Raw genomic sequence first — 12,183 nt, forward strand, 5'->3', positions numbered from 1 at the left:
TACCTATGTAAAACTAGCAGCTGGATTGATGGAACTAGGATTAAGGTTTTCAGAAAACAAACAATATATGAGCAAACATTGCACAAATCTTCCTACATTATAGTGGCAAATGTGGTGATGATTTTAGGAAATAGATATACATAACAAACTGAATGGAGTCCACTACTATTTCTACAAGGCCTGATAAATCATCTGCAGATAGGTTCAGTGGAAAATCACCTCTATGAAAGCCATTCTTAGGTTTTGTTTTGCTAAAACTTATGCTGAGTTATCATGATTTGCAATTTCTATTGAAAATGCAGTAAATATAAATACCTATAGCTGTATATATAGTCCTTCCAAAAGTGATTCCAATTCAAAATGTATTAAATCTAGTTAATGTTCTACAGCACTTTCAGTTTTATGCAATATAACATCCACATGGGTATGATTCATGTATAAGCTGACTTAAAATTCAAAATTAAAATTCTCAGTAAGACATTCCATTTCAAAAGCACATCTAAACGTGCTTTCTTCTTCAATTTATAAATTCATATTATAGAATAACAATTCTTAGCTGTTTCCCTGACTTCTTTCACTGTTAATCTTCAAATAATTTCGACAAGGGGAAATGTGATAACATAATGGTGATATTGTACTAAGTTGGCTCAAGTAATCTACCAAAACACCTTTCCATTTCTCATTCATCACATAATTGCTTATGTTGGGACTCAGTATTGAAAGTATGAAGCTTAAGAGTATTAGAAGACAGCAAAATTTTTTCCACACATCACGAATATAGGCTATGCTATATACCTGTTCAGATACAAAGCCAGTGACAGTTACAAACAACTGCTCAGATGTTTCCAATTAGTCAAACAAAAAATTCCTGTATTCCTAGGTAAATGGTAATGTTGGAAACAACAGCAAAATATCAGAAAACTAATAATTTTTTTTGTTTTACTGCTTTAATGTAATTTTCAGTAACACTTCCATACTATGCAGAGCACACAGCACGTATAAATATTAATAAAATGCTTACTTAAAAGTATGCACTAATATGAAAACATACATATCTCTGGAATGATGGAATGAAATAGGTAAATCTCAGGACTCAAAATGAGTCAACAACTGTATGGATGGTGATTTACATATTGTTTTTAGAAATACATTTGCAGAATGTTCATGCAATAAAAAAGTTTGTAAGATCAGTTCAAACAACTCTGTTCCATGGAAAAGGAGGAAACAGAAATGTAGGTAAAAACAAGGACACTGAAAATACAATAATGTAGTCTGCACTCAGTACATTAAGTCTTGTCAAAGTTTCCATGTGGAACAAAAACATGTTTAGGACTTCAACAGTTCAGAATGCGTCACCTACTTTTGAAGCATGAAATAATCAACTTCAGCAGCTTCTGTACAACTGCATAGTGTAGGCTAGAGTTGGCCAAACAACATTAACAGAATAATTTGTTTAAGAAATAAATGCTTTTATGGACAGCTAAAGGTGCCCATCTTATCCATAAGTAAAAGCTTACATCCATATCACTATTAAAGTGTGACAGAAAACAACTACATTCAATAAATTCACTTGCAAGACACATTCATGTACATAATACAACAATAATGCTCTGTAGGAATGGGGACTATATTCCTTGAACTATAGAGCAAAATTCTGACAATTCTGCAGGTAAATAAGATGGAAAACAGTGACACTATCCTAACAGACGCAATATTTTAATTAATGCTTGCCTAGAGTCTTCCAAACAGAAAAGAATCTGGTGTCCCCCATCACTGTCTAGAACAGATAATCTAAACTTTTCAAGGAAATATAATTTAATAAATTATCATTTAGAGAAGAAACGTGTAAGATGTCTTTAAAAAAATCAGTATTCCTACTCTAAAAGCTAAAATCCATCCCACTATCTAGAAAAAACAAAGTAATGGTGACTTGATTATCTCAGTGTCTTGTTTGTTAAAGTTACTTTCCCTCAGTCATTGAATTGAAGAAACACCATCTGGCACCAGTGACAGTCACATCACTTTAACCACTAAATGTACAGCAAATGTACTTCAGAACCCACACATGGAATGAAGTGTGTTTGAACTAATGCTCTTTGAATAATTTTAAAGAACAAATCTATAAAAGCAATCCAAACTACATCTCAAGTATGTGCTCAAAGCTTTAAATGAAAAAGATCAATACAATGTCAATTATAAAATCATAAAATGTTAAACCCCCAAAATGTACATTTTGAAAACCAGCAATCAAATAATTCTAAAATTAGAAGAAATGCAAACAATGAATAAAACTAGACTGAAACAGGTCTCTAGCTTCTTGAAGCAAGGCAAAAAAAAGTATGCAAAGTTTTATTGTTTTTTTCTATAAAGCTGTTTTTTTTTTTACAAAGAACATAAAGACAATGATCAAACATTTAAAACTCATTTAATCTTCATCAAGTCTGAAAGAAATGGCCATATCTAAGGAAACTGATCATACAGTTAAGATAAAGTAATAGCTCTAAACTTTGGGGATATCTTAGCTTCCAGTATATTGTGGATTTAGAAAGAAGTTTAAGATGATGAAAATATGCTTCTATAGACATTATTGGTCATGTTAATTATGCTGTTTATCCACTGGAGCCATAGTTGCATCCAGAACTGGAATATCTGTCAAATATTATTTTATTGCCTTATTCAAAGTCAAATTTAACAGAAATATTGTCTCCCAATTAGAGTGTTTTCAAACAGTAACAAAAATAGTTATTTATTCAAGTCTTTCTATCTTTTCAGGCATTACTGTGGAAAAATCTCATTAATGTTGCAGGTAAAACACACAGATTTATCTATCTTCAACAGCCACTAAGAGAACATAAATCAACAGCTTTGTCATGGATTCATATTTTATAGCCTATGATACAAGATCCTGGGTGGCCATAAATGCCTTGTCAAGTTTGCTTTTTTTCTTTGGCAGAGGTTAAGGATGATTGCTGAAGGACTGCAATTTTATTGCTGCTTGGTGAAGGATATACTGCTCTCTCTACATTGTAGAAGGACTCACAAGAATAATCACTAGTCATTTTGAAGGCCAAGCCCATAAACTCTCATGCATGTAAATCCCCAGCAGTCACGGTCTACAACCACACCTTGCAAGTTATGCAATATGCCACTGTTTTAAAGTTAGCAGTATAAACTCCAGTAAACAAAGATAATGTATAAATTGAACTGACAGTTTTTAAGTATAACAACAAGGAAAATTAAGCCATACACAGGTGTTAATTTTAAGGTAAAGAGAGGGAAATAAATTTATTTTTTTTCAGTTTGAACTTGAACTCCAATAAGAATCAATCTTTTCAATGCCATTTAGCTGCATTTGTTGCTAAGATATTATTAGGCTTTGAAATCTCTACAGCATTTTAACGTCTTAATCTTATGAAGCAGAGACAGTGCTACCACAGCTAATACAGTGCAGACATTTAGCTGACCAATGTCTCACACAAGAGTAGTCTCTGAAATTAGAAAACAAACTTTTGTTAGTATTGAGCTGTATACTTCTATCAAGTATCTTCTAAGAGAAAACAATTCTTTATCTGCTGACTCATAGGGAGACTAAGGGATAGAATTTTCTTTGTAAATTTTATATAAATTTACAATTTGACAAAAATCCTAACATAGTTTAGGTCACTGTCAGCTAACGAGTAATTAGATTTGATTGTATGCTATGTGGCTTCACTTCATTAATAGTAGGTATTAACACTAATATAGAATTAAAGAAAAAAAAAAAGCTGTTTTAAATGGAGCATAAGAGTAATGTATAGACCTTTAGCTGAGAAGAATATTAAGACGGAAATGAAACAGTTTCTTAAATGATATATTCTTTCATGCTTCTATAAATTGAAAAGAGATTTTATATTTACATTCTAACAAGTGTCTTTCTAAAATAATATAGTAAAGCTTGTGGAGTGAACATAAAATCTAACAAAAAAAAGCCTAAACAGTCTCTTCTCCCCGTACCAATCTACTCTATATAACTGAGATCATCAAACCTCCTGGCATAAGCAGCATTTTAGAACTTCATAACATTTACATCAGACAGAAATAGTTCAGAAGCCAAATACAGAAATCCTCAGATTATGCTTTTATTTTCCTTTTTTTTTGGTAGTAAGAAGGTAATTTTGAGACCTCTGATGCGAACATAGCTAAAATTACCTTTAAGGTATATGCGCAATAAGTTCCCTCACATCACAAATGCTTAGAGCTCAAATACAGCAATTAGCTCTGATACTTAAACTATGTAATAAATAAAAGAAAATCTTAATCATAGTAACTTGAAATTTTATATGGGCATCAGAATTATTTCTAAAATATTTTAAAAGTAAAAGTTAAATACTTCACATTAATAACATATATATAACACAACATCTATCTTATTTCATTCTTACCTTTTTCCTAACATGCACATATGAAATTCCATGAGTGGAAAAGAGTTGATACATTACCATGCATGATATCAATACACTTTCCAAAATTACAAGTTAACCACTTTGTGAACTATTGTGTGTACTAGATGAATAATGATAGTACTGGTCAGCCACCACTGTATACTGCTGATGGTACAGCTGCATATGTAGATATGACAGCTTACTGCATTGTGAGATATTGTTAGCATGCCCATTTTAAATTTTTCAACTTAAAAGTAAACAATAAATCAGTCCTATATTTAGCAGTAGAATTCTGATTACAAATCTAATTTATTCAATGTGTAAATTAATAAGCATAAATTATGAGCTACCATTTGTAAACTCCAACATTATTTTAAAATTATTTCAGTTCTCAAACGGACTTCATCTGTATCTGTAAAAATGTCTGGAATTTGAACAAATCATAAGTTCTCTAAAGAACTGAGCTACTCTGTGTGAACAAAAATCTATTTTCAACCAAAGACACTACCTTATGAAAAAGATTTCCAAATATGCATAAAATTTTGCTTTCCAGAATGACTTGTCTTTTTACTGTCCAAGAAAAAGTGAAGTCACGCTTTATTACTCAATATATATGACTAAAATTCTTTAGTGTAACACAGTGGTAAGTTCTTACCTTATCGTGATAGGGATGAGTATACCTTTGCTAATGGATTCATTGACAGATACAGTCAGAATGTTCTGAGAGTTTCCACAGCTGAACCGAACTGTTGGTCTTCCCTCCACAAGATACAAGTGAAGAAACTGTTCTCCAAAATTCCTTTCACTAGCTTTGAAAACAAAAATGGAGACAGTCACATTTCTGAAAGTCCAAGACCTTTCAAAAATATTCCATGCTACTGGAATGCCATCGCCAGTCATAATGCCTATGTGACACCGAGGAGTCTTTTATCTATATACAGGACTCTGCTTGAGTGAATGTGAGAATAAAAATGTATTAACAGCTGATATCAGGTCAAAGTAAAAGAAAATAACCAAAAGAAAGACTTTACTTTTATATCACTGTAGTTCCATAAACCCAATGGAGATCTTTACGTTAATTAAAAGTGAACTCTTCTACATGTCCAGCAGTATCATTAATGTGATAAAGGTGACAATAAAAAAAAACCCAAACAAATCACAAACCCTCTATAATATCATTATTTACTATTTCATTCTGTTTTTAACCATATTGTAGAAAACAAAAATTGTAACAGAAGATATCCTCTTTCTTATAATCTCTGTAAAGATTATGAGCAATTCACCTTTCCCAATTAATGATGTATTTCTGACTTGACAAGGCTAATTGTTTTCTACAAAATATCAGACATACTGTATCACTTGCACAGTTCAAACTATGAATAAAAAGATATTTTTTAAAAAAATCTTTCAATCTTTGTTCATTTACACTAAACGGTATATTGTAAATACGACAGCAAAATGTTTATTTAAATGATGGATGGCACATGGTTTGTCTACTAAAAAAAGAACCAATGTCTACAATTGCAAACTATTTTGGATGGATTTTTTTAAAATAAATTTGTCCATTGAATTTAACTGTATTTACTTCTCTCAAAAGGTAAAACACAGTTCCTGTTTAGGATTTTTATCTCTCGTTAAGACAAACTCTTAAAATGTTAATCTGTTTTTTGCACTATATTAATAGACTTAATAGCTAGCTCATGAAATCGAATTTACTGCACATGCTTGTACAGTAGCATTTGAGCATAGGATTACTGTGTTCTTCTTAACATCCAGAATCATAACATTTGGAAACCTGGAACCTTGAGAGCCTTTCTACAGTCACGTTTTAGTGAGTCCTCTAGGCAAGTGCTGTTGAAGGCAGTGCCTTGCCTGTGGCAGCCTATGTAGCCAGATGTCTCATGTTCTGTGGGTGTTTGCATGTGTGCACATGCCTGTGTCTCTGAGATAGATGCTTCGCATGGTTTAACCTGCAAATGGGAAAGCAGCAGCCATGCCCATCAGCATGGGACAGAGACTCCTGAGTCTCTGGGCTGGCTTCCAGCAGCTGGGCAGGAGGGAGTTCCAGGCCTGGAGTTGCTGGACGTGGCCACAGCTTAGTACATCCCTGAGTATTTTTTATTCAGAAAGGTATAAAGAATGTGAGTGTACTTGGAACAGCTCCTTGCTGGAAAACTTACTAATTTGTAAAGAGAAAGTGACCAACTTTAATTTCGAGGACAAAAGAAAAAGATAATATACTTCAGCAGATAGAGAGAGGCAACAGATGCTTGCAACTTCCCGATCATTTGTTTTTGTATAGTTCACTCCTTCCTTGAGAGCTGCTTTCTAGTCTACAGAGGGTTTCTTCAGTCTGTTACAAATTCTGATGACATACTGAAAATCTTTTACGCTTAAACATATTTTATATTCTGAATAACTAATTCACTCCAAAGCTACTTGAATTCGACTGGATTTTATGCCTTTGGCTTTTAAGATTTCCTTCTACAATAGTGTTATACATTTTGAAAGACATTTATCAAACTATCATTGGTAAAAAAGTCACTGCTTTTTAACACTAACTGATGTATGCACATCTTGCACCATTTGCTTCCTTCCTTCTCCCCTCCCTGCACTTTCTGTTCCAGGCATTTCCAATTTCTATCAACAACTAAATCGGTAAGTTGCATTGAATTCAGAGAGAATGAAGTGGGGAGGGGTTGTGGAAGTATATACTGACAGCATGTCTTGAGGAAGTCAAGTTACAGGTGAATAGCTTATTTCTCTTCTCCCAGTGACTCTGTCCATTCACATTGTCCACTAGTAAAAACTTGGAAGAAGGTCCTTGTTATTACTAGTAAAGTAAAAAATTTGAGACAGCTCCCCCAAAAGTAGCATTACTCCTTGAAACCTCATCAAGTGTTACGGCTTCCACTTTCATCTAGGGAGTGCTTATAAGTCACTCTTACAGGTAACTAACAGCACTCTTCATATTATCTATGAGGTATAGTAGAAGATCCTTTGAAAGGACAGTCCTTTAAATCTGTCTACAGTGAACATGAGAAGACAGAGTGTCCCTGTCAAGAATTTTGTTCTGACAATGTAGAAGAGTATAAGCTACATAGTGTATATGGCGGGAAGTTGCCATAGGAAGAGCCTGAGTCTTAAGCAAAACAGACAGGCTCTGCGAACAGATAGGGACCAGAAACAACCTGAGTAAAAAACCTTTTTGGTTACTAGGGGTAACTTATCTTAACCTTAATAGAGATTACGTGAGGGGATCAGTTCGAAGAAACCAGATCTCGTATGACGGCAAGCAAGTGGCCACTGGGCTCAAATGGTTGCCAATATTGAGAAGATAGACTTAAATTCCCATTAAACTATGGGATGAAGCTTTATTAAGCAAAACCCACATTTTGACACAGAGGAAAGATACTGTGAAATGCTCTGCTTGAAAACGTCAGTTGAAATAACAGACAAAAAAACTATGAATTGTCTGGAATGCTCATCTTTAGTTTTAGGAAGGTAAGTAGAATATGGGTAGATCTGGGGAACAGAGCTTCTGAGAGCACAGGAATATAATTTATGAGCGTAACTTATGATAAAGATGGTGATGTCCTTAAGGAATGCTATAAACATGGGCTGTGATATCTGAAATCCAGCTGTCCAGTTACAGAATACAATATGTAGTAGAAGTTAAACAATCTCTCCTTGAAGGGATTGTGAACACCATTACTCTGACTCCGTTACAAGCAAAAATAATGAAGTAAAACTTTATAACTGTATCAGGTTTTTTATGACCACTTGCAAATTATTTTGCTTTATGGCTAACTATTACAATTTGTTTTGACATGTTGATGAATTTAAATCATACAAACAAGTAAAAACAATAAGGAATAGAATTAAAAATTGTAAGAATGTATACTGTATTCAACAAAAATATTTCTCAAATGATGGCTAATCTTTATTGGCACAAACACAATAATTGTGTATATTTTCAAACTTTTTCTCCTGACATCTTTAAACAGAAACCTCCTCACATTCTGCCAATAATTTAAAGATAAGGCTGCAAAAAGTCTAGACATTTTGGTCCATTGAGTGTTACCATTTGTATGCTTCTTAAATACATACTGAAAATAATTAGGGAAAACATTATTAAGAAGGTAGGTACAATTGTCTTTGCACTAAAACAAATGATGGTTTATAATCTATTTAAAATGGCATGCAAATAATTTCTTCTTGGATTAGTTTCTTTGTCTCTGACATATATGGCAATTTTCTATGAATTAGTTATATCCTACCTCTTTCCCTATGTTTTAACAATCTATTTTTTGTCAGCCTCTACAAACAACAGTTAGTTCTTAGTATTTGTTACTTTCAAACAACTATTGATAAAATCCTTACTAATAAAGATATTAAATAGGAAAATGCTTTTCAAGAACAATACTGTGTAATTTAGTAAAGTGACATGCCCCGCACAGTTATCGATTCTCATATTCTGAGTATCAGTTAGCCCATATGTGTACTTTTAAGCGTTCACTTCTCTTTATTTTAAGACACATGAATGTGAACAAGTGGAGAAGGCACAGATCTCCATTTTTGGTCCTCACTGGCTGGTGTACTAGGTAAAGATAGATCCAATTTTTAATCCTTTTACGTCTTCCCTAAAGATTCTGACTTAAGTATTCTTCTTATGCTTACTTTATAATTCAAATCCATTTGTATATTTTGTCTGAGACTTCTCACTGTAATTAAATGTTCTCCAATTATCTGGCACAGAAACAGATTTAACCTCATCACCACCTAGTAAAATCAGGTGTAAAATGAATGACCTGAAAGTGGACTAATTTTTAAATATCAAAATGTGTAATTATTTTCTAGTAAAAAACAGCTGAAACAAACAGATCACTGATTTTATTCTGACTTTTAAAATACTTTTGACAAAGACAGAGGATATTTACTTTATGAATGTGTAAAACTTAATGCTACCTAAATTGTGGGAGCTACTGCTAACATCAGTGTATTAACAGAATATGAAAACATCAGGAACATTAACCCTTCTTTAGAATTCTGTAATTCTTGTACCTAGTGAGTGCACTTTCTGCTGACAGTTCATTTCTCAGCTGTCTGACAGTAGCACAGCTTCAAAAAAGCAGCAGCAGAAGCAGGAGCTGTACTACTATTAAAAGGAGCACAGCTGACAACAGCAGCTTCTCTTTTGAAATCGTTAGAAGGGAAGACAAAAGACAGACAGACATGGTGGAACAGAGGAAGCATATGAACTCATGAAGGACAAATTTTCACATATAATTTCTGTATATTATTAAAATGTACCTTTCAATTTTTAGCTTAACTATTGGAATTGAAATATTGCTGGGAACATCAACAGTTTCTTAGGTGTAAGTTCTAGCAAAATGGAACATTATGTTTGAAAACTTGATTTTAAAGCATCCATCACAAAATCTTAAGATCAAAATATTAATCCTTGCACTCACTAGAAGCCAAGAGATAAGGGCATGCTAGAAGCCTGCTTTCTTGTTTCTCCTTCCACTGTACATCTCCTATTTAGATAATTTCTAATAAAAGGAGAAAAAAAACATTTTTACCACCTGATGAAAACTTGTGAAAATTATTTCATCCACCATTGATACGAAATTATATTTCTATACAGAGTCATAAACAAATTTTTTACAGTAACATATGTTACTGGAGAAGTTTAGAATGGAAGTAAAGAACAATAAATTGAAAAAAGGCTAGGGAAAAAGTTTACATAAGCTAAACAAAATTTACATGCTTTGAAACTGTATAAAGACTGGCATATAGAAAACACCCTTCTAGAGTAACTATTGTGGGACCATTTTGTGCAAACCCTTCTGACACAGCTTCAAAGTATTTTCTATTAGAATACTTAAAATTCTGTGGTGCACAAAGCAAAAGAAATTGTAACATCAAAACCACTGTAATTTTAAAAAATACTCTTACTCAAAAGAGCTGTTTCCCTTGAAATCTGTGGGAGGACTTGTGGGAATGTGGTAAGCAGGAACTGAAGGCCTCCAACCGGCACTTTCTTAGAATATCCTTGAAGCTTTCATTGTATTGACAAAGATATAAATTATGAAATGTATCTTATGTGTTACTTTTCCCTTTAAAAACACAATGAATGCTTTAAATATTAAACTAGTTAGCTAGTGGTACTAGCTCGGATTTATGAAACATATCCTTGTGCAACAAAATGCTGTAAGATATACTCTTCCTGATAGTATTTTTATTTACTTTAAAAATAAAAGACATTTGCCCCAAATAAACACCTGCTACTCCTGCAGAGGTAGAAGACTGAAAAGCCACAGAATCACTTTGGTTAGCAGTTTAAAAATGTTTTTTTTCCTGATTGTCAGTATTCCTTTTGAGATGTTCTGCAATGTGTGATTGATTAAGTTTTACGATGGACTACTAGCTTTTAAATTTCATGTTCAGTAGGAGAAAAAAATAATTGGTTTCTACTTCTGGTACTGAAAGATTCAGTGTACTTGTGCATATGAAAGTAACATTTCTCTGACTAAATGCAATTTAGGAACATTAATATTTTCTCTTATATTCAAAAGCAACAACTGTTTCAATTATAAGGACATAATCTGAGAAAGACTACAGAGTTTAGGTAGAGACAGTAGCATCTTGAATATATTGGTATGATTTTAAATATTTTAAATTGGCAGTCCCTCCACCTAATTTGGTGGGGTTTATTTTGCACTGATTAAACACAAAGTAACATCAAAACATCCCGAGAATTATCCAGCATTTGTATCCATATAACTGAATGAGGCATAAGGGAACTACATTTTTCTTAAAACAGTACCTTTTGGGGGGTAAAAATAATGGTAGAAGCAGATTCACTGGGATACAGAGAATGAAATTAAGGAGTATAATGCAACTATGAATTATGCCCACTGTGGTATTCTCCCTCAGTACACAAAGAAAGCATTCACACCCTCTCTTCCTTTCACTGCCTCATTTCAGCTGCACCTAAACTCTCAGTATGTAATCCTGAGGCAGTCTGCATGCTTTGCCCTGTGTTGCCTAAGATACTTAAATCTCCAAGCACTGTCTATCCAAAAGTACTCAACCACACTTAAGAGATGTATGAAGCATGTGCAGATTACCTGCCTTATTGTATCAGCTGGTCAGAACATATATATACACATATATAATGTGACAATTTTTAGACTTCTCAAAACAATTTGAAAACTTACAAGCAGCAAAGCAGAAATTCTACAGCCCACATAGATTTATATCAGTGTGAAAGCTCAAAATAACACTCATTTCTGATTCTTAACGCTACCCTAAGGAGCCCATAAATCCCAAGTACAGGCTAGCTCTCACCTGACAATCGCACAAAACTAAAAAGAAAAGGCATAGATCTATCCTAAAAAAATACATTAAAAAAATCAAGTTTAATATGCTTTTCAATGCACTTTCATTTTAAATTATGATTGTGAACAAAAGTATGCAACACTTGCTACTAATCAAAGCTTCGGTTTTAACTCTACCTTGCGTAACTGGATTTTTGTAATTATGGGAAAGCATAGATAATGAAAGAGTTGGAATTTGATTTTCAGTTACAAATTTCACACATTGGATGTTTGCAAAGATCAGCAAATTCACTATATGCAAAATAGTTGAGTTGTAAACTAAGCACACAGCATCCAGCTCTGCAAATTCTGTTTCAAAGCTATTCCAACCACTGTCCCTCCCCAGCTTCACAAATTGACTACTTTCAGATCAAAAT

At 33.2% G+C, this 12,183-nt stretch overlaps 1 protein-coding gene across 1 annotated transcript in view; it reads right to left on the minus strand.

Moving 5' to 3' along the window:
• EYS (EGF-like photoreceptor maintenance factor) overlaps window positions 1-12,183 on the minus strand; it is an 827,426-nt gene that overhangs the window by 155,934 nt on the left and 659,309 nt on the right. The window contains exon 38 of the mRNA XM_086745378.1: window positions 5,077-5,230. Within this exon, the coding sequence (XP_086601504.1) occupies window positions 5,077-5,230 (154 nt within the window). The remainder of the gene's footprint in view (window positions 1-5,076; window positions 5,231-12,183) is intronic.

Source organism: Chlamydotis macqueenii, chromosome 3 (assembly GCF_036417535.1).
Source record: "Chlamydotis macqueenii isolate bChlMac1 chromosome 3, bChlMac1.mat, whole genome shotgun sequence".
Classification (NCBI taxonomy): Eukaryota; Metazoa; Chordata; class Aves; order Otidiformes; family Otididae; genus Chlamydotis; species Chlamydotis macqueenii.